The sequence below is a fragment of the Moschus berezovskii genome, chromosome X, assembly GCF_049115385.1.
Source record: "Moschus berezovskii isolate FMDL1 chromosome X, NW_MosBer_1.0, whole genome shotgun sequence".
Taxonomy (NCBI): Eukaryota; Metazoa; Chordata; class Mammalia; order Artiodactyla; family Moschidae; genus Moschus; species Moschus berezovskii.
Genome location: NC_142488.1, coordinates 54,950,728 through 54,973,606, shown reverse-complemented (window position 1 = coordinate 54,973,606; position 22,879 = coordinate 54,950,728). Strand labels below are relative to the sequence as shown.

The following is a 22,879-nucleotide window of genomic DNA, read 5'->3' as shown; positions in this document are numbered from 1 at the left end:
AGGACCCAGCTACTGGGCAATGGGGCTGTCAATCTGTTTGTTAGTAAGCGATGTTGAACCCCAGACCGCTTATCTCTTCCACCCCAGCCTACAGCCCAGTAGGAAATGGTGAAGAATGAGAGAGGGCGATTAGGAGGACAAACTGGCTTACTGTGGGGCTGACATTTATTTTTTTTTATTTATTATTTTTTTAAATTTATTTTTTATTGGAGGCTAATTATTTTACAATATTATATTGGTTGGTTTTGCCATACATTGACATGAATCCGCCCCGGGTGTACATGAGTTCCCCCTCCTGAACCTCCCTCCTACCTCCCTCCTCCCTTTATCCTCCCTCTGGGTCATCGCCGCACACCTGGGCTGACATTTAGACATGCGATGTGAAGTAGCTGGGGATAGGGTGCACAGGGGCAACTTCCCCTACCTGCTAGGTACACACTTTCTATTACAGCACAGGAGCAGAAGTGACCCTGTGGAGGGCCACCGCCCAAATAAAAACCCCTCCTGAGGTCCATTCTGTCTCTGGGCACTATCATTATCACAATTTTCCTGATGAGGAAACTGAAGCACAGAGATGTTCAGTAACTTGCCCAAGGTCACATGGTTAAGTCACGTAACCTTAGTTTCCTCATCTGCAAAGCAGCCTCAAGGAACTACCTCATAGTATTGTGGCTTACGACAATGCCTGTCACACAATACTTGCTATTATCACAATTATTTGCCCCTACCAAGACTCCTTCTGCTCCACCATTCATTTTCGCGGCAGAATATTAATGCCTAACATTTGATGAATGTTTCTTGTGTACTACCTTCGTGACCATGAACTCAGAAAATCCTCATATTTATCATCACCACTCCCATTTTGGCCGCCACCAGCCTTGTCCAGATTCCAGCGCTCTCCAGGCACAACCACCAGCCCGCCCGGGCTACGTCATTACAGCGCGTCGCGCGGGAAGCCACGGGGAGGTGAGAAAGCGCCCCTTCCTAACGCCCTTGTTTGCTTGCTTGCACTCTTGAGTCATCGTACGGTAAGTTGGCGCGGGTCTGGAGGGCTCCTAAGGTAAATGGACAGGGAATGAGGGACGGCGGCCACGGCTGATAGGACGACAGCGGTGGCGGTTGAGAGAGGGTCGGGCTTGAGCCCGGGCGCTCGGTTGAGCCGCCGGCATCCGCCTCACGCAAGCGCAGTACGGCCAGTGTCGCGCGCAGAGAAGTGGATTAGCCGTTAGTGAGTCCACGGGAGGTGTGGCCCGCACTAGGGACGCGGCGGTGCGGCACGATCCCCTGTGTGGGAGGAACCGGAGCGGGCCAGTGTAAAAGAGGGGATCACGCACCTGCGGGCGTCAGGAATTTGGAGGCTCCAGGCAAGGGCGGAGTTTGAGAAAGGGGCTGCACCCGGTGAGAGGCGCAGAAGGGATTGGTCGGTGCCAATGGCGGGGGCGAGAAGAAGGCGGGGCCAGCGGAGGGCGGCTCGAACTGGCTGAAGGGGCTCGGTGAAGCGCTAGGGGTTGGACTTGGGTAGGGGGTGGGGCCTGTTGGAGGGAAAGTGGCAGTCCCCTGAGGAGCTGGGCTTGTCGAAGCGTTGGGGTCAGGATCTAGTCAAGTGGAAGGTGCTGGGCTGGCCCGATAAGGGGTGGAGTTAAGTGATCGTTAAGGGTGGAGTCGGCGCCGGGGCCGGGGCTGGGTCTGGCTGAGTGAAAGGGTGGCTGATTATCTCGGGAGATTGGCTCAAAGGGGCAGGTTTGCGAAGGGGTGGGGGTCTGCGCGAGGCTTTGAGGAATGAAAGGGTTGATAGAGCGGAAGGGGCGTTGAGAAAGGACTGAGCTTGGGGGTTAACTGCTCTGTTAAAGGGCAAGACTTTGAAAGGAGAAAGAATAGTTTTAAAGGGATGGAGCCTAGTGGAATGGGCGGGACCAGGTAGGATGGACAGCCGGTTGGAGGGAGAGAGCCTTGAGAGGCGGAGTTTAAAAGGCAGTGGGGAAGAGCCAGGATAAGGGAAGGAGACTAGCGTAGGGGGTGGGGTCTGGGAAGGGGCTGGTATGTGGGGTCTTCAGGGCGTTCGGGCCCCTTCACAGTAACCTCAACCCCACCCCCCAGGACCGCGTCAGGGGTGAGGTCTCCCCAGCCATGACCTCCACCGGTCAGAATTCCACCACACCCAAGGAGCGAAGGAGTAGGCACAATCCCCACTCCCCCACCCACGACTCCAGCATCACCTCGGTGAGGCCCCCCAACCTGCCTTGATGAGGGGGAGGGGGAGCAGCGGGCTGTGCGTCGGACTCTGACCTTTCTCTCTGTTTGGCAGAAGCGAGGTGTTAAAAAGGGTGCCATACTCCGCTCCAGCCCCAATCTAGCGGAGGTAAAGAAGAAAGGCAGAATGAAGAAGCTTAGCCAAACAGCCGAGCAAGACCTAATCATGGGGCTGCAAGAGCTGGTGAGAGGGGCCTGGCCTCAATTTAACCTCCTAGGACAATCAAAACCCTAAGGTTCTCCATCCTGGACAGTGTGGGATGTTCCCTCTTTTTCAAGGCCCTCAACGCATCAGTCTCTCCCATTTTTTTACTCGCAGAATCTGAACCTGGAGGCCAGGACACTGTCTGGCACTGGCTTGGTGTTCGATGAACAGCTAAATGAATTCCACTGCCTCTGGGATGACAGGTGAGGCTGGCTTCTCCAGGCCATATCCAAACCATACAAGTATATACACTTAGAGCCCATTAGCAAGAATGAACCCTTTCTTACTCTAGCCTAGAGACTGGAAGCAAATGATTTAGGGAGATGGGGCTCAGGCTCGAATGGGTTCTTTTCATTTAGCCAACGAACATTTATTGAGTGCCTACTGTGTGCCAGAGATGATGATACAAATGTGTCAGACAAGACAGACAGGGAGCTGACAGGTAAGTAGGAGAACAGGTGGCTAAATAGTTATCAGCAATGAGAGGTGTTTAATGAAGGAGGACCTAAGACCAGGGCTTCCAAGAGTGTTTACTAGAGGACCTTAGACTAGTAAGTAACCAGGGTTCTCAGGAGGCTCCGTTGAAGAAGGGACCTTTGTGCTGAAATGGAAGAATTACACTTCCCATTCAGTCACATGTTGCAATCCATCAGCAAATTCTTTTGGCTCTGTTTGAAATGTATTCAGAATCTGACCTCTCCTTGCCGCCTCCACTGCCACCACCATTATGACTCACCTAGACTTGCAGAGGCCTTCTTGCTTCCACCATCACCCCTACTGCCTGTTCTCCACACAGCAGCCTAAAAGAATACATACAATGATGTTTTCTCTCTTAAAGTCCTTCAAGGACAGACTGTTTCCCTGAAGGTAAAGTTTAAATTCTTCATCCTGGCCTTCAGCGTTCCAAGTGGCCTGGTTGCATATCACCTCCATGACCTCGTCAGCCAATCCTCCCCCTCATTTGCTTCGATTCACTTCATGCACGCTGATCCCCTTGCTCTTCTTCCAACATTCCTGGCATTCTCTCATCTCTGCTTCCTCTCCCAGTTAACATTCAGATCTCAAGGAGACCCTTGGAGAGGGCTTTGCCTGGCCACTCCCCTTTCCCTACACCTGAGATATTCCTAACCCATGCCATTGTTTTGTCCATTATTATTCTTATGTGGAGAATGATGTGGCAACCCACTCCAGTATTCTTGCCTGGGAAATCCCATGGACAGAGGAGCCTGGTGGGCTACAGTCTATGGAGTCGCAGAGTTGGACATGACTTTGACTAAAAACAACATGCTCAAGTGTTTACCAGTTTAATTTCTATTGCCCCTCTTCCAGTGGAAGACTCTGGATGGCAAAAGGCTTCATTACCAAATACGTATCTATCTCCTGAGGCACTAAGGACAGTCAGTAGACAAAATAAACAAAACTCCTGCCTTTGAGGAAATTACATTGTAGAGGAGGGAGACACAGTAAACAAACGACAGGGGATAAAGTGTGTTAGAAGAAGTGCTATGGAGAAATGCTGAAGCAGGAGGGAGAGTAGCAGAAAGTGCGGTGGAGGGGACTCTTCAGTTTTAAATATGATGATCAGGTAAGGCCTCACTATCTGAGCAGAGATCTGAAGGAGGTAAGGGAGTGAACTAGAGAGACATCTGGGAGAAGGTTGTCCTGGGCAGGAAGGAGAGCAAGTGGAAACGCACTTGGTTTGATTAAGGAATAGGGAGGAGCCCAGTGTAGAAGTGAGCAGTAGGAGATGGGGGGCAGAGAGGTGATGGGAGCAGGTGGTCACAGGACTTCTGGGGCATGGGGAGGACTTTGGCTTTTACCCTGAATGAGATGGGAGCCAGGAGAAGGTTTTGAGTGGAGGAAGGACGTGACCTGATTTGAGTTTTAGCCAGTGTCTAGGCTTCTGTGCAGAGAAGGGACTGCTGGGGGAGCAAAGGCAGAAGCCAAGAGGCCAGCTGAGTGCAATAACCCAGGCCAGGGTTATGGTAGCAGCAGTGGAGGTGATAGGAGAGGGTCAGGCTCTGGATATGTTGTGAGAACAGAGCCACCAGGTGCCGGAAATGACTCCAAAGTTTCACAGGTCAGCAGCCATGGAAGGGCAGATGGGGCAGATGTGGTGCTCACCAGTGTCATATATCTGTATCTCTGTCAACCCAGCTTCCCGGAAGGCCCAGAGCGGCTCCATGCCATCAAGGAGCAACTGATCCAGGAGGGCCTCCTGGACCGCTGCGTGTCCTTTCAGGTGAGTCCCCCAGCCAACATCCTGGGCAGAAGGCAGTGGCTGAGGGAGGGACCCGGGCACAGCCAGAGCAGAGCCTTAGCCCTTTGTCTCTCTCTTGTCTCCCCAGGCCCGATTCGCTGAAAAGGAGGAGCTGATGTTGGTTCACAGGTGAAGGTTTGGGAGCCTTGTAGGGGATGGGGAGGAGGCTGCCCCTGGGCCAGTACTTTGAGAAGGAATGTCTCTTGGGCAAGTCACTGAGCCTCTCTGAATCTCAGTGTCATTCCTGTAACCTGGGAGCTAGTAAACATAAGGAGGGTGTAATATGTACTTAGAATGGTGCCTGGCATATCATCAGTCCCTGGTGAGCTCTTTTTGTTACTATAATCTGATGTGTAAACAGACAATGGATATGTGGATGGAATGATCAGAGGGTTCCCCCAGCGGGGCTGAAGGAACCCAGAATCAGAGGCCTGTTGTGGTACGTCTCAAGGAAAGTTAGCTTGTCAGAGGGAGTATCGGAGCTGAGAAGAGAAAAAGAATGAGTCCAATGAAGAAGACTGAGGAGAGGGAGGTCCAGACAGCTGGGACACTCTGGCCAAAGGCCTGGAGGTAGGATCTGGTATGGCCAGAGCAGAGGACAGAGGATATTACTAGAAATGAGGCAGACTGGGGAAGGAGCACGGAAGGTGTCCTCTACCCCAGCTATCCCCTGCAATGACAGGTGAGGAGGCCTGACTTGTCCAGGGGTTTGATGCATGGGGTATTCAGTTGGGGAGGGTATGGGGCCCCAGTTCAGGGCCAGGGAGGGAGGCGGACCCCTGAATCCCACCCCCCATCTATGTACCCAGCCTAGAATACATTGATCTGATGGAAACGACCCAGTACATGAACGAGGGGGAACTCCACGTCCTAGCAGATACCTATGACTCAGTTTATCTGCATCCGGTATGTATGGGAACCATGAGGGCAGAGGGTGGTGGCCATCCTGGGATTCCCCATTCCCACATCCACACCATCCTGGAGGGAGTAGCTGAGTGGACAGGGCTACTGTCTCCCTCATTCCCCTCTCTGACTCCCCACTGTCTTCTCCAGAACTCATACACCTGTGCCTGCCTGGCCTCAGGCTCTGTCCTCAGGCTGGTGGATGCAGTCCTGGAGGCTGAGATCCGGAATGGCATGGCCATCATCAGGTAGGGCCCACTGGCATTTAGCTTTTTACATTAAAAAAAAGTTCCTTTCTCAAATGTGGGGTAGTGATATGGATAGTGTATTTACATGGTTCAAGAATCAAATGTTAAAAAAGTTGGCAGTCAGGTACAAGTGAAAGTCCTCCCTACCCCTCACCCCATCTCCAGACCCCTGCTTCCTCTCCTGGAGGTAATCACTGTAACCAATGACTCATGTGTCCTCCTGGAAACAGTCTGTGCCTATTTGTGGGATAGATACTATATTTTGTTGATTCTAAGATGTATATTATTTCATATTTGTAACATCTTGAAATTCAGATGCATCTTAGAAACAGTAATGCCTCAGAATTGCTTTGGCATCATTTCCTGCTTTGTTGTTGGCATGGGCAAAACCAGTACAATATTGTAAAGTAATTAGCCTCCAATTAAAATAAAAAAAAATCATAGTCTATCTTATCATCCTTGGCACCCCAGAAGTGATGAAATGCAGAAGATGTAGCTTTTTTCCTCCCTTCCCTTTGGTTTTAGTTGCTCAGTTGTGCGCAACTCTTGCGACCCCGTGCCCTGTAGCCCGCCAGACTCCTGTCCATGGGATTCTCCAGGCAAGAATACTGGAGTAAATTGCCATTCCCTTCTCCCAGGGATCTTCCCACCCAGGGATCAAACCCGGGTCTCCTGCATTGCAAGCAGATTCTTTACCGACTGAGCTATGAGGGAAGCCCCCTCCCCTTTATTAGCCACAAATTATGGTAGCATTCAACACACTCCCTGTACCATGCATTTTTCACTTTTATATCTTGGAAAGCTTTTCTCTTTAACAGTGTATAGGCTAGACCTATGTAGAACACCATTATATAAATATGCAGTAAGTTAACCAGCCCCTACCATTGGGCATTTTCGTTCTCTCCAGTCAATTGTTGTTTCCAAAAAAATGCTGCAGCAAATATCATCCAATTATAAACATGTTATTTCACCCTTTTTGTTATATAGGTTGTGGACTAAGTCCCCAGGAGCAGAAGGACTTGGTATGAGGGTGTATGCATTGATCATTTTAATAAGCATTTTCAAATTTCCTTCAGAGAGAAAAGAGTAGACTAGGGGTGAGGGTCTGAGGGTCCCAAGTACTCAGTTCCTGGCAGCTGTGCAGGCATCAGTACTGAGGGAGTTGGTGGTCCAGGAGTAGAGAGCAGGGAAGAGTCCATCTCTGCCAAGGAGAACCCCACCATCAGCAATCTATGGCCTTCCCTGCCCTGCCCAGGCCTCCTGGACACCACGCCCAGCACAGTCTCATGGATGGATATTGCATGTTCAACCACGTGGCCGTGGCTGCCCGTTATGCTCAACAGAAGCATGATATTCAGAGGTCAGCAGCAAGCAGCAGGGCGGGTGTATTGAGGGTGATAGGAGGTGGGGTGTCCTGGTCTGGGCACTTCTTCCCGATGTTCCTTGATCTGCTTACATAGTGGCCCCCCTTCTCTCCCACTCACAGGGTCCTTATCGTGGATTGGGATGTGCACCATGGTCAGGGAATACAGTTCACCTTTGACCAAGATCCTAGGTATGGCGCCATGCTGGAGCACTACCCCAAATGCTAGACTCCCAGCCACCCCCCACCTTTACAGGCGCAGCCAGAAGGGGCCCCAGAGGGAAGGGAAGGCATTCATATTCGTTGGTTGGACCTGTCCTGGGAACAGGCTCAATGCTGCCCTCTGCATGTCTGCTGTCTCTCTCAGAATTTCATTCTGAGGCAGGGACTATTGGGGTCCCCATTTTACAGATCAGAGAACTGAGGCTTACAGGTTAAGAGGTTGTACAGAGAAGAAGTTGAAGAGACAAGATTTGAGTCTACAGGTATTTGGAGAGTTCATTCAGCAAGTTACCCAGGAGCTGAAGTGAACCTCAAAATACTACTTTGTTTTCCAATTATTTGTTAAAAAATTTAAGGGAGTTAGTTCCTTGGTCACCTAGTGGTTAGGATTCTGGACTTTCACTGCCACAGCTGGGGTTCAATCCCTGGTCAGGGAACTGAGATCCCACAAGCTGTATGGCACAGCCAAAAAAAAGTTAAATAATATCAAAATGTCAAAAGCAGTGACTCTCCTGTAATTCCCATCACCTCAAAAGTAATTGTGAGTTTCTCCTGTAGATATACAAATATTCATCATTATCATTACTATTATTAACATACTACCACTACATTTTCTTCGGCAACTTGCTTTTTTGCTTTTAACAGTATGGTGTGGGCATCTCCCCATGTTAGTACCTCTGAAAAGCATCTCATTCTTTGTAAGGCTCTACCATGTTCCGTGGTATGACTGTAACTTTGGTCATTTAATCCTAGAACATTTATAGTGCTTCCCAGTCTTTGCTATTACGGACAATTCTACAGTGAATAGTCTGGTAAATAAATAATTTTAAACTTTTCTGAGCACATCTGTAGGATGTTTTATCTGGGCTTTTATTGAATTGATTGCATAAATCGTACTTTCTCCCTTGTAAAGGGCTCTTGCGCTCCTACTTTGTCTAATCCACTTTAATCTAGGTTGGTTGTTCTCCAGACATTGCTTTATTTTCCACCATTCTGTTTTGCTGGCACATGTCCAGATATCAGTCTGATTTCATTCCTTTCCAATATAGTTTCCTTTCTGGAAGGTTTTAGGTTCTTCCTGGTGCCCTAAATTTTCACTTCGCCACTGATTCTGCTTACCAGTGGTGAACATTTTACATCAGAATATTCACACCTTTCTTAAATCCTCAGAAGTTTTCTGTTAGATTGTTGATTTATTCTACTGTGTCCTCTCTGGTCTCTCTGTTAGTCAGATGTTAGACTTCCTGGGTTGATCCTCTGTATCTCTTATTTTTCATCTCATGTCTTCTGTCTCTTTTTCCTTTTGCTGTGTGTCCTGGGAGATTTACTCAACTTTACCTTCTAATTCAACAGTCCTTCTGTTGAATTGTGTGTTTATGAATTCTTTTAATCTCCAAGAACACTTTCTTGCTCTCTGTGTTTATGCTCTACTAAGCTTTTAGTTTACTTATTTTCTTTGTCTTCATAACAATGTTTTAAGAACTATCCTTCTGATGGAGTTAAAAGACAGAGATAAGAAGCTGGATGATTGAAGGCCATGTATAGATTTCTTTTTCATTTATACATTCTTATTCATAAGGAAGAATGTACTGAATATATTCATAGTTCTTCATACCTATACATACAGTCAGTCATATATCCACAGAAGAATGCAGCTGTTGCCTCCAAGGCATTTATTAAAACAAAAAGAATGGCTAATCATATTAAGGAAATCTTATTATCATGCCTAAGAAAATTAACAAGAATTCCTTTAATAAACTAAAATTTAGTAGTTAAAAGGAAAAAATTAATTTAGTGAGTTTGTCATTCAGTGACAGAATTGATTTTGAGTGCATTGACCTAGATCTGTGCTAGACTTCTCTAGAAGGAAAACTTCAAACTGTCTTGGGTATCCTCCCAACTTGTTCAGTATAGGAGAGGGCTCACTGGGGCCCTGGATCCTCAGACAACTTTCCAGGGATTTGTTGAAGTCTCTAATTGTCTGACATCCTTTTTCACTCTCTGTTTTCCTGCATTGATTTTTGTTTAAAATATCTTTACTGTCTTTTGATAGGATTGTAGGGGAGTGAGGAGGTAAACCTGTGCTATTAATCTACCATTCTTTTACTGGAAGTTGATTGAACTTATTTTATTTATTTACTTATTTTTGGCCACACACCAGCTTGTGGGATCTTAGTTCCCTGACCAGGGATGGAACCCAGACCCTTGGCAATGAAAGCACAGAGTCCTAACCACTGGACCACTAGGGAATTCCCAGTTGAACTTATTTTTATCTCCTTGTTTTATAAACATAGACTTTCTTCAGATCTTTTCTTTATTCCTTTTTTTTCCGATGATAATCTTTATCTTCTACTATATGTTTATCTATCAGAGTCAAAAGTGAAACAGTCACCCCCCCTTATCTGCTCAAGACCAGAGTTTTCACATCAACTTCATCCCCCAATTCCAAGATAGTTTTCTTCGATTTCAGAAATCCTTTTATACCAGTTTGCATTTAATTTCACAACTACTATCAACATTTATTAAAATGTGACTGTTAAGTTTGTCTAGATTCATTGCTTACCACTATTTCTTGCCTTTTCCTAAAATAGAAAAAGAAAAATGCTGCCTTAAATCCTTTCTGGAGCAAGTCAGGAAGTGAATGAACAGATGGATAGGACGGATGAGAGATATTCATTTTGATCGCCTCAGTCAGAATCAAGCCCTCCTACTGGGCTTACTATCAGAACATATACCATTGTGACTTTTCAGTATCTGTTCTGTGTCAGTCTTCCTCACTGCTCTGAGTGCTCAGTTTCTCTAGAAAACAGAAGTGATAGAGGTGGCCTGTAAGGTATTGGAGAGAAGGAATTGCCCCCTCACTGGCCTCATGGAGCCCCAGCCAGCATCCTCACTCCAGCCCCACATAGCTCCTGAGTCTCCCCACTTCCTTCAGTGAAAATATGAAGCTTCCTAGCCTTGCCTGGTATTCTTTTCAGCCTTATCTGGCTCCCACTAAGTAAGAGCCACATGCCCCTATGGGTCTCCAGTGTCATGGTGTTTGTCCTGTGGCACTACCATGGTAACAGAGGCAGGCATGTTCTAGAGTCCCCCATGGGGTCAGGATTCCTTGGGGGTGGAATAGACCTGATAGCTCTCGGGGTCTCAGAGGTAGAACTGTATGGGCACTGAAAGGGGCAGCAGTGTTTGCTGTGGGAGGAATTTCAGTAAGAGACCAAATGAATGAGTGAGTGAGGTAATGGGTAAATAAATGGGAGAATTAATGGATGGGAGGATGAGTAATTTGGCAACTGAATGGAAGAATGAATATATGAATTTAAAAATTCATGGGGAAATTAATGAGAGAATGAATGAGTGGTTAAGTCAACTGTGGTATCTGTGGTTAGAGGTTTCTGGGGAATACTGACTAAACCCCCCGCCTCTTCTTTTTTCTCTGCCTCCAGTGTCCTCTATTTCTCCATCCACCGCTACGAGCAGGGTCGGTTCTGGCCCCATCTTAAGGCCTCTAATTGGTCCACCACAGGTTTAGGCCAAGGCCAGGGATACACCATCAATGTGCCTTGGAACCAGGTCAGTGTCTGCCCACCCTTCACCCCCAAAGTGAGACCCACTCCTGCCCTTCAGAGCAGATGGCAGCACGTCCCCATCATGCCTCCCTGTCTGCAGGTGGGGATGCAAGATGCCGACTACATCGCCGCTTTCCTTCACGTCCTCCTGCCAGTCGCGTTTGAGGTCCTGGGGCTCTGGGGTGTGCTGGGGCAGAGGTGATGTTGAGGGATGGGCCATGAGAGCAGGTGGCTTCATGTGATTTCCCCCTCCTTCAGTTCCAGCCCCAGCTGGTCCTGGTAGCTGCTGGATTTGATGCCCTCCAAGGAGACCCCAAGGTAAGGCAGGTACACGGGGATGGTGGGAGGGCAGAAGGAGGCCCCATGGAGCCAGGCTAACCCTCTGTGTCCTCCCCAGGGTGAGATGGCCGCCACTCCAGCAGGGTTCGCCCAGCTAACCCATCTGCTCATGGGTCTGGCAGAAGGCAAGCTGATCCTCTCACTGGAGGTGAGTGACTCACTTCCACTTCAGCCCTTGGATCCTAGAAGACAGAAGAACAACATTCAAATCTGGCAGAATTCCTGTCCCAGCATTTCCACTTACTAGCTGGACAACCTCACCTAAGTCCCTCAACTTCCCTATGCCTCTGCTTCCCTTATGTCAGAGGTGCATCATAATAGCGGTAACCACCTTTTTGCTTAGCAAATGAAATCACTCTTCAAATGCCTTGACATGCAACCAGCACCACCCCAGTGTCATTCATACTCTTCTCTGGTAACATCTGGCTCTTTCCTGCCTTCCTTCACATAAACTTCTTCTTCCAGGGTGGCTATAATCTCCGCTCTCTGGCTGAAGGCGTCAGCGCCTCCCTCCACACTCTTCTGGGTGACCCCTGTCCTATGTTGGAGTTTCCTGGTGCCCCCTGCCTGAGGTGAGCCCAGGTCGGGGAGGGGAGAAGCGGCCCCTCACTGCTTATTCAGGGGCTGGTTGGTCACATTTCACCCTCACTTGACCTCCAGTGCCCAGGCGTCACTCTCTTGTGCTCTAGAAGCCCTTGAACCCTTCTGGGAGAGCCTTGTGAGAACAGGTAGGTGGCGGGGAGTGTGTTGGGTCAGGTTGGGCAGGGAATGAGCTGTGGGAGGAGTTTCTCTTCAAACCCCACTCTGACCTTCCTGGGCTGCCTTGCTGGGGGGACAGAGTGGGGTCAGGCCCTCTCTCTCACTGGGCCCTGATTTCAGGCCTCCCATCCCTTTTTAGGTTTGGGTAAACCTCTTCCCAGAGTATTACAGGGATCTAATGTTGGGGGCAGCATAAGGGAGTAGGGTGAATGTGGCCTCCCCTTGCAGTTGAAATCCTGGAGGAAAAGGACACTGTGGAGAAGGATGATGTGGAAGAGAAGGAGGAAGAGAGACTGCCACAGTCCCCTGAGCTCTCCATTCCGATATGGCCGGTACTGCAGGCTCGCACGGGGTTGGTCTATGACCAGCGGATGATGGAACACTACAACTTGTGGGATAAGTAAGCAGACAGAGAGCCAGGCTAAGTGGGAGGTGGGGAGGGACCCCCGCTTTCAGTACTAAGCCCTGCCTCTGTTCCCCCACTCCTAGCTACCACCCTGAGATGCCCCAGCGCATCCACTGTATTATGCATCACCTGGATGAACTGGGCCTTGCCAAGCGCTGCCACACCCTGCCCGCAAGGCCCGCTACGGATGCTGAGCTGCTCACCTGTCACAGGTCAGACCCACATGGCCAGGGTAGGATGGGCCTCAGAGCATGGAGCCTGGGCTTGCCTCTCTGATACATGGAGCTGTTACAAGACATGGGGTGGGGAGGGGTGTGGAGGGGAGAGAATTACCTGCTGTCTTCTCAAGTGCCCCTCTGTACCTCTAGTGCTGAGCACTTGGAACGCCTGCGAGCCACAGAGAAGATGAAGACCCGGGAGCTGCGCCGCGAGGGCGCCAACTATGACTCCATCTACATCTGCTCCAGCACTTTTGCCTGCGCACAGCTGGCTGCAGGCGCCGCCTGTCGCCTGGTGGAGGCAGTACTGGCAGGAGAGGTGCCTGCGCTTTGGGGAGGGGACCTTGGGCTCCTGGCAAGGAAGTCCTGGGGGCAGGGCGGGGAGGGAAAGCGATGAGGGTGGGTGGTCTAATCTTTGCTTCCTGCCCCTCCCCCAGGTTTTGAATGGCATTGCTGTAGTGCGACCTCCTGGCCACCATGCAGAACCCCATGCAGCTTGTGGTTTCTGTTTTTTTAATACTGTGGCTGTAGCTGCTCGCCATGCCCAGGCCATCAGTGGGCATGCGCTGCGGTAAGGCTCCCTGCCCCCACTGCCCAGTGCTTACTCAGCAGGCCCTGTAATGCAGCCCCCAAAGTTACCCAGAACCACCCCAGGGTCCAGTTGCCCAGCACTTTGAGAAAAGGGCCAAGGAGGATCTAGCCTCTGGGGCCTAACCCAAATGGGATCCCCAGATTGTGGCATGCAGGTGCTTATCAAACAGAATCCAGGGTCCCCTGCCCCAGAATTTCTGGCCCTTGATGACTATCCTAACAGAACCCAGGGGCTGACCTCTGGTGCTTACTTCAAAAGGCCCATGGTACTTACCCACATGGGACCCAGGATCTGGCCCTGAGCACTTGCTCTAGCCCACAGTGAAGCCCTTAGGACTCTGGTAGGACCAACAAGCCTGCCACCCAGCGCTTTCCCCAGGGACTCAGGGTCCTGCCACCCGCAGTAATCATCTCGGCACACAGACTTCAGGGGTGTAGCCCCTGCCCTTCTCCAGGGAACCAATGTTGCCAGGTAACTAAGTTGTTGTCCCCTCCTCAGGATCCTGATCGTGGACTGGGACATCCATCATGGTAATGGAACTCAGCATATATTTGAGAAGGACCCCAGGTGAGGCTCTGGGGCAGGGGCTGGAGTGTGGTCAGGGAGGTGGGCAGGCCCCTCAGGGGCACCTTGCTAACAGCTGGGCCCCCCTCCCACCCTGTCCCCACAGCGTGCTGTACGTTTCCCTGCACCGCTACGACCATGGCACCTTCTTTCCCATGGGGAATGAGGGTGCCTGTACCAGGATAGGTAAAGCTGCGGGCACAGGATTCACTGTCAATGTGGCCTGGAATGGGCCCCGCATGGGTGATGCTGACTACCTGGCTGCCTGGCATCGTCTGGTACTTCCCGTTGCTTATGAGGTATGATTCAGGGTGCACGTGATGAGACTCTGTATGTGGTAGTGAGTGTACATGTGTCCAACTTACAGGTGACTGATCCTGTGAGAGGGCCTGTGGGTGACAGTAGTGATAGCTTTGGGTGAGGGGATGTGACTGTGTGATGGCCTTTGGGTATGTCTGTGCAGTATCTGTGACTGCCTTCTGTGCGTAACTGTGAGGACTTCTGGGTGTGTGAGAGTAATCTTGCCTGGAAGTGTGCCTGGTTGTGAACATGTCCCATGTGTACACCATCGCTAGTGCTGGTCTGTGCGTGATGGTGGCCCCATGTGACTGCCATCTCTATGGAACTGCATGGTGTTGAGGGGTTCGAGTACATGTGAGACTCTACAGTAGCTGTTTGTCACTACCATTGCTCTGTGTGCTTGCTGTGGTATTGTACATCACTGCACATTGCTCTCTCTATGACAGTCATCTCTCCAACTGTCTCCTATGGCCTATATATTAAAATATATTTGCCTGACACTGAGTGGCTGTAGGTAACTCTCTTCTCCATGTGTAAACCATGTATGTCTGTGGCAAATCATGTGTGCATCACTAACTCTGAGGGTTGATGAATGTGAGCACCATCTTTGTGACCTCCGTGCAGACATGCATGTTCAGATGTATGTATATGTATGTCTGTGCACAGTGGCTATGACTACCTTCTGTGTTTGTGTGACTCTGAAATAATATGTGTGTGACTGTGTGCAAGTGTCCATCTCCTGTGGGTACAACAGCATGTGTGACTATTTTGACTTTGGTGGTGATGTGTATAATTGTGTTGGTGTAGGAGTAGCTGCGGATTACTGCTCCCGCTGAGAAATTATGTGTGTGTGTGTGTATGTGTGACTAGTGCCATGAATAGTGCGGTCTGTATGAGACTGTCTGATCGTGTGTGGCCGTGTGTGACCATCTTCTGTGTGTGGCACTTTTGTTGTCATCTTCTGTGGTGGAGGCATGTGTGTGCCTCTCTTTAGCACTGTGTATAAAACCCTGTGTTGTACACTTGTGTCCCATGTTTGATCCAGGGAGGGGAGTGTTTGCCTCTTGGTCTCACCCTTGGGTGTGTATCTGAGAACATAATCTCTCTGTGTCATGTCACTGTCTCCTGACATGAGTCTCCACAGCTTACAATTCTGCTTCATGTCCCCGTCCATCCATTTCTCACATCTGCATCTCTCTGTATCTTGTGTCTCAAAATCTGTGTCTGATGTGTCCATGTCTCCAAGTCTATCTTGTGTCTCCACGTCCTGCCCTCCCTGTCTTCAGGGCTCTGGGCTTGTGTCTCCTGGGTTCCGGGTCCCGTGTCTCCATCCCTCTGACTTGCATCACCCTGTTTTCATTTGTCCTTGTCTCCGTGTCTCTGGGTCTCCCTGAGCTACTGAGTCCCCATGCCCCCTCCTTCATGCTCAGTGTATCTCTTCTCTCTCTGCCTCAGTTTAACCCAGAACTGGTGCTGGTCTCAGCTGGCTTTGACGCTGCCCGGGGGGATCCTCTGGGCGGCTGCCAGGTGTCGCCTGAGGGCTATGCCCACCTCACCCACCTGCTGATGGGCTTGGCCAATGGCCATATCATCCTAATCCTAGAGGTAACTCTCTCAGTCCCTCTTCTCATGGTCGGAGGATGGTCGGGAAGACTTGGGTGTCCCCATCTGGGGTTGTGGGCATACACTGGGTATTAATAACACCAGCATTGAGAACTCACTATGTGCAGGACACTTCTCTCAGCACTTAACGTGTGTAACTAATGCATTTACTTAAAGCAGTCTTGTGAGGTAAGGTCTGCTGACCTTATCACTTTCCTCTCTCAAAATCAGGGAAGCTGAAATACAGAAAGCTGTAGTGACTAGCCAGAGATCACACATTTAATAATGGCAAAGCCAGGCTTGGACTCAAGCAGCCTGGCACCAAAGTCTATGCTTTTTACCTCTGCTTGAGCTGCACTCAACAAGATCCCAAGACAAAGGAAGTTCACTGACCTTTTGAAAATTACTTAGTGCCCCTGCCCCTTGTACCTCAGTATCCTCGTCTGTAAGGTATGGCTGGCTAATCGTGGAGGGGTGCCTGGAACGTCATAAGCCTTGTACAAGAGCTGTAGCTTATTGTTACACATTGTTCATGTGTTAGTTTTACCCTCTCAGCAACCTTCTGTGCTGTTATTATTGCTTCTTTACAGATGAGGACAAAAAGTCACAGAAAGATTAATTGACTAGTAAGATGTCCCACCATGTGCCCAGGCCTGCTTGTGACAGGGCGGAGTGGTGGACTCTTTCCTCAGATAGCCCAGGTTTCAACCTCAGCGTTACTTCTTACCAGCTGTTAGGATCTCAGACAAGTCATCTAATCATTCTGAGCCGAAGTTTCTTTATCAAGAAAAAGAGCAGAGACTTCCTATAGAATGTGAGAAACAGGGGATCCCTTACCAGGTCAGGACATAGTTTCATGTAGAGAGAAAGATCAGTTGTTCCTATACCAGGGCAGGGCAGGGGCTTCTGGGTGGCTGGGGCCAGGAGTTCCCATTACTGTGGAGGCAGGTTCCTGCACTAGTTCGGTCCATGTGGCTGTGAGGGTTCAGTGCTTAGAATAGGGTCTAGGACTTCCCTGGTGGTCCAGTGGTTAAGACTGTGCTTCCACTACAGGGAAGGGGTTCAATCCCTGGTTGGGGAACTAAGATCCCACGTGCTGCAAGGCTCGGCCAAAAAAACCTAGCATCTAGCACATAGCAAGCACTTGATGAACATTAGTTCTTACTATTGTTGCCATTAGTGCTGTTGTTGTGGTTAATATTATCTTGCACATTACATCACAAGTTTATCACCCTCACAACCATCTCACACAGTAGGTGCTGCTCATCTGACACATGTGGGTTCTACTTACTTGTCCCCAGTACCCACCCTCCAGACTTTCAGGGCCCCAAGGGGAGATTGGGAGGCAAGACATTGTGTCTCCTGAATTCCCTGAGGACTACCCCATCATACATTCCCCTCCTTTTTTCCTTAACAAAGGGTGGCTATAACCTGACGTCTATCTCAGAGTCCATGGCTGCCTGCACTCGCTCCCTCCTTGGGGATCCATTGCCCCTGCTGACCCGGCTGCGGCCCCCACTATCAGGAGCCCAGGCTTCTATCAGTGAAACCATCCAAGTCCATCGAAGATACTGGCGCAGTTTGCGGCTCATGAGTGAGTGGGCATGGGGCACTGGGGGCAATGGGGGCTCAGGGGAGGGCAGGGATCAGAGGTGAGAGAAAGGATAGCACCCACATTCAAGGATCTCCCTCCCATGGTTCCAGAGCGTAAAAACAAAGAGGGACTCTCCAGCTCTAAGTTGATCACCAAGAAGGCATCCCAACCAGCCAGTTCTGAGTCAGTCAAGGTGACGACCACAGTGGAAGGGAACATCCTGGAGGCAGGCATGGGACAGGCCGCCTCAGAAGCATCTGTGAAAGAGTACACTGCAGATCAGACTGAGTCAGCGACAGCTCCAATAGAACTTACTCAGGGCCAGTCCTCAGACACAACCACACAGGGAGCTGCACTGGACCAGACCATCTCAGAGGGGGCCACGGCGGAAGCTGAGCTGATCCAAAACCCTCCAGCCTCATGCATCAACAGCAGGATTCCTCCTGCCTTACCCATGCAAGGAGCCACAGCCCAGACATCCCCTAGTAAGCTGATGGGAAATTTCACAATACTGGACCTCAATAGCACGACTCAGGTAAGGCCAACCACACCCAGGTAAGGGGAAGAAGGGATGAGGATCAGGCCTCCTAGGTACATCTTTCCTCTCCATGTGTACAGGAGCCCTCAGAAGAGGAAGGACTACTAGGAGAGGCAGCTGGAGGTCAGGACACAAATGAGTCAGTGCCAGTGCAGGTCTTTGAAGATCATGCTGACACTGACCAGGTGAGCTCAGGGAGAGGCTAGAATGGTGGCTTACTTCTCACATCCATTTGTGCCTCGACCTAGGAGTATGTGCTTTAAGAATGTATAATGGGGAGATGGAGTCCCTAGCTTACTCGGTTTTACCCACCCCAGGTCATGTTTTATGCGGTGAGACCACTGCTTTGGTGTCCCCATTTGGCGGCAGTGTGCCCCATACCTGAGACAGGGCTGAATGTGACCCAACCTTGTCAGGACTGTGGAACACTCCAGGAGAACTGGGTGTGTCTGTCTTGCTATCAGGTATGCAGCTGAAGAAGAGTGTGGGGTGGAGGTTGACCCAGGAGCAAATCCTAGGTGTGTCTAATCTCCACCCAACACTCGTTCCCCAACCTCAGGTCTACTGCGGTCGTTACATCAATGCTCATATGCTCCACCACCATGAAGGCTCAGGACACCCACTAGTACTCAGCTATGCCGACCTGTCTGCCTGGTGTTACCACTGCCAGGCCTATGTCCATCACAAGGTGGGCCTTGGGCAGATCCTCTAATGTGTGCACACTCACTCACACTCCCTCCCCTGCACACACACCTTTTGTGATTGGGTAAGGGACAAATGGAAACCCTTCTGCATGTGGGATAGGCCAAGAGACAGTGTGGTTGAGGGCTGGAGTTGGGGCAGCCTCCTAGCTGAGGTAGAGGGGTGCTCACTTTACTTCCCCTCTCTTGCCTCCTCCTCAGGATCTCCTAGCAGTGAAGAACATCGCCCACCAGAACAAGTTTGGGGAAGACATACCCCATTCAGACTAAATCCCAGGATGTGCTCCTTTACATTGAGTCCCAAGATAGACCAGCCTTAGCTCATCCCATCCTGAAGACCCTTTCCAACTCCCCCAGGGTGCTGATTTAAGTGTACGTACTTGTATGAAGACTGTGGTCATCAATTGTATATCTCCCTGCCCATTGCCTGCTCAAGGGACTCTATCTACTCTGCCCCAAAAGGAAAGGGGAGCACAGCTCAGTGACCCCAAAGGGACCTGATATAAACCTACTTTGGAGGGCAGGAGAATCAACTCAAATATGGCAGGGTTGCATATGCAATAAAGTACGAACTGTTACAACACCTGGAGAAAGCTTTTAACCTTGAGTGAGTAAAGAAGCCCATGCTTCTGGCCAACAGAACTGATGAGTGATGAAGGAATGAAGGTGTGGGTCTTTATGGGTCTTTATCAGGTCAACCCCCTGTTCAACCAGTGCCCCCCCAAAATTAACTGACAATAGAGCAAGCAGCTTAACTGGTTCCATAAGAGATTAAATGGTGAACTCTGTGAGAAAAGGAGCACCTGCCTTAGAAATAGAAGGCTCACAGCCAGTCCCAGCTACACCCTGGGCTGGGAAGGTGAGAAAAATTATCATGAAGTGTCTGTCCTCATTAGGCTTCAGCCTTCCCATATGTCTTTTTGTCTTGGTTGTGGGAGTAGGGAGAGGGAAACAATGTCCAGGTTTACTATGCTTAGATTTGGTGGTCATGGATAGCTTTCCTGGGGGACGGAGTATCTACTACTGACCAAGTGTGGGGAATTGGAGGATAATTTGGGGATTTTATTTCCCCTAAATAATGAGAATTGCTTTCTCTATTCAAAGGAGTCCAGGCTCATGTTTCCTGGACTTTTCTTCATGGCCACCCTCATGCTCCCAAGATGACTATCAGAGCCTCACCCAATCAAGAAAAGAGAATGGGGAAAGGGGCTGCTGGTCAGCTCAGTTATCCCCTTTAAAGGAGCCTTCTGGTTGCCCCCGCTCTACAACTCCTGCTTACATTTCATTGGTCAGAATTGTGTCACATGACAGCCATAGCTGCAAGGGAGTCTGGGAAATGTAGCTTGGCACATATCTATCTCAGATCAGGTTCTTTTGACCTTTGCAGAATAACACCTGCTTTGCAACTTTCTCCTCCCTTCAGGACCGGATGCAACTCTCTCCCATGCTACCAAAACGCCTGCTTGAGGCAGCGCAAGCTCCCAGGCCTCAGAAAGGCCCTCACAAAACATTTTGCAAAGACCAGACACTCAGGTCAAAAATGTGACAACCCCCCATACACTAAACACACAAAATCACATCCCAGGTGGGGACAAGGTAAAGAAGAGGTGCAGCAGGATGCACGAGGTACACAGCGTGGTCAGTGCTTACAGCACACCTCAAGAATACCTCAGGGCACACTCACCTGGGAGCCCCGAAACAGGGGTGCGCGCCAGCAGAGGGGCCTGAGGGCAGCCTGATGCGCATGTGCACTCCCTTCCTCCCCTTCCCATCCCGCCACTGGGACCTGGGGGAGCATCTCCTTCTCTGTCAGAGCGGCAGTTGGGGTCCCAAAGCCACCGGCCTTGTTGGAACTGAGGTGAGCTGGGGCGCCAGGCCTCCCCCTATCCCCCCCGCCCCCACACCGATCTGGGCGGTCCTTCCACTTAAGGCTGTGGGGGTGTGGCCAAGGTCAGGTGTGAGGGCAGTTTCCCCTGTTTGCCTCCCCTCCGCAGAGACCAAGCTCCGCCGCCTTTGTGAGGACGTGAGTACGGACCTGGGTGAGGGTGTAGGCACCAGGTGGGGAGCGGGGAGTCGGGAGCTGGGCGGGAAGATGCAGGCCGAGCACGGCTTTGGGGTGAAACCAGGTGTGCCCCCCTCCCAGCCCCACACCGGGCCAGCCTCCTGGGCTTTAGTCAGGAGATGCCTAATTGAGGTGGTGCGGAGCCAGGGCCACCCTGGAAGGAGATGGAAGGGACTGCCGTTGGGTGGACATGCCCCTCCCGTACCCCTGCGCCTTGGGTCAGGGAGGCGACATGAAGCGGTTCATGCCTGGGGGAGGGATTCCCGACCACCCTCCACTGGCAGTTAGCACCGTTGCTTCCCCATTCCCCTGCCACCCTGCAATGGTCTGTGTGACCTCGGGTCAGTCATCGCCACTCACTTTCCCGAGTCTCGCTGTGCTGGTTCCTCATTGCATGGCAACCTCAGCCCCAGTGACCCCCGCCCAGAGCAAAGACCCCTCGCACCCGACCCTGTCTCAGGTGACAGCGGCCACCTCTCCGGCCACTTGCACCCTGTCCCCTGCCTCCAAACCCTCAGCAAAAACCGTCAGGCCGGCCTTCGGAACAACCCAAATCCCACTCTGCTCTCATACAGGTCCCCTACAGCCTGCACTGCTGCCCTGACTCCTGACTGGCCCCCTCCCCTCAGCCCATCCTCATGATCGGATCTCTCCGTTTCTGCCCCAACCGGGGTGGGGGGGGACCACCAGAGCTCTGTCTTCTGCTAACCTCTCCCTATCAGGTCCCCCTTCCTGGCGGGAGAGCACATTCCACAGCTCTTTTCAGGGATCCTCTCTGGGCTGAGGCCCCACAGCTGGATCTCCACCTGGGACCTTCCCCCCAACCCCAACTCTGACCCTCGGATCCCAAATGCCACAGAATTCCCCCATCCCACCTAGCTGTAACTGCCCTGGGGCTTCCAGGGAGACTTGGGGCCTCAAGCATTATGATGCATATCCTGAGGCCACACACCAAACCAAGATCAGGGATGTGTATTGAATGGGTTAATGGTGACATTCTATTAAAAGTCGTCGCTAATTGAGCACCTGCTGCGTCTTCTAACTGCATGGTAATTTACTTGCTTATCTTGTTTATTGTCTCTTTCTCACTTCCAGAATCCTCCCAAGGGCAGGGACTTTATTTTATTCTCAGCCACTTCACCACCCCCACACCTCCTGCCCCCAACCCTACCTCCCATCTCCACACCCATCACAATGCCTGGCATGCAGGAAGGTCCCCGAATTAGTGAATGAAAATTAAATTATAATAGAAATGCCTAACATTAACTAAGCACCTTCTCCCTGCTTATCACCTATTACTGAAGCATTCTTACTGGTTTATCTTTGTTGTCTGTTTTCCTGACTAGAAAGTCATGTTCAGGAGGGCCAAGGTTTATTAATCTCTTTTTCCCCCACCTATTTTTGTCCTTGCCACACAGTAGATTCTCAATAGCTATATGTTGAATAAGTAATAAAGACTAAATTCCAATGATTATGGTTAACAGACTTCATAATTTGCTTAATTCTTTGGTTTATTGTTTCCATCTTTTTAAAATTTATTTTTAATTGAAGGATAATTGCAAAATTGTGTTGGTTTCTTCAATACATCAACATGGATGAGCCATAAGTATTCATATATTCCCTCCCTCTTGATGTTTCCTTCTTTTAGAACATAAACTCCTGGGGGCAGGAATGTTGCTGAGCACAAACTGTGACTGGCAGTGTGCTGGGCTGGGGTCCAACAGTGACATCCGAAATAAAAACTGATGAAATTCCTGCCATCCTCCAGAATGGGAAGGAACTGCTAATGGGCAGGGGGTATCTTTTCCAGGTGACTGGAAATGTTCTAAAATTAGATTATGGTGATGGTCACACAACTCCGTGAATGAATTTAGAAACCAATTATACACTTTAGGTTAACTTTAAGGTATAGAAGTTAATCAAGGTGTTTTAAAAATCCCTGCCTTCACAGAGTTTATGTTGTAAAGGGGTATAAGAGAGAATAAGCAACATGAATAATGTGTATACTATATTAGGTGATTGGTACACACTAGGCACTAAATAAATGTTGATTCAATGACACCTGGCTGTCCCCCTATCCCTAAATGATCTCACCTAATCTCCCAACCCCCCACCCCCATTGTCTTTCTTCTCTTCCCATATGCAGGGCCTGCTCTCCAATCTCTTCTCTGAGCTGCCCGCTTGAAG

The 22,879-nt window shown here is 50.1% G+C and overlaps 1 protein-coding gene across 7 annotated transcripts; it reads left to right on the top strand.

Moving 5' to 3' along the window:
* The first annotated feature begins 724 nt into the window (after window positions 1-724).
* HDAC6 (histone deacetylase 6) lies at window positions 725-22,877 on the top strand. 7 transcript variants are annotated; one of them, XM_055438228.2, is made up of 29 exons: window positions 725-1,028; window positions 2,098-2,220; window positions 2,306-2,434; window positions 2,570-2,658; window positions 4,613-4,697; window positions 4,804-4,844; window positions 5,525-5,621; window positions 5,769-5,866; window positions 7,122-7,226; window positions 7,353-7,421; window positions 10,895-11,021; window positions 11,118-11,183; window positions 11,276-11,335; window positions 11,415-11,504; window positions 11,822-11,928; window positions 12,017-12,084; window positions 12,344-12,515; window positions 12,605-12,733; window positions 12,890-13,058; window positions 13,177-13,310; window positions 13,830-13,898; window positions 14,002-14,194; window positions 15,651-15,800; window positions 17,217-17,391; window positions 17,502-17,926; window positions 18,010-18,114; window positions 18,247-18,393; window positions 18,489-18,617; window positions 18,832-19,223. In XM_055438228.2, the coding sequence occupies exons 1-29, from the start codon at window positions 792-794 to the stop codon at window positions 18,898-18,900; spliced, it is 3,657 nt and encodes a 1,218-aa protein (XP_055294203.2). In that variant the 5' UTR covers window positions 725-791; the 3' UTR covers window positions 18,901-19,223. The 7 variants fall into 7 exon arrangements, with proteins under 7 accessions (XP_055294203.2, XP_088690294.1, XP_055294209.1 ...); XM_055438227.2 differs by having other exon boundaries at window positions 822-966; XM_055438229.2 differs by lacking the exon at window positions 725-1,028 and adding an exon at window positions 1,225-1,398.
* The last annotated feature ends 2 nt before the right edge of the window (window positions 22,878-22,879 follow it).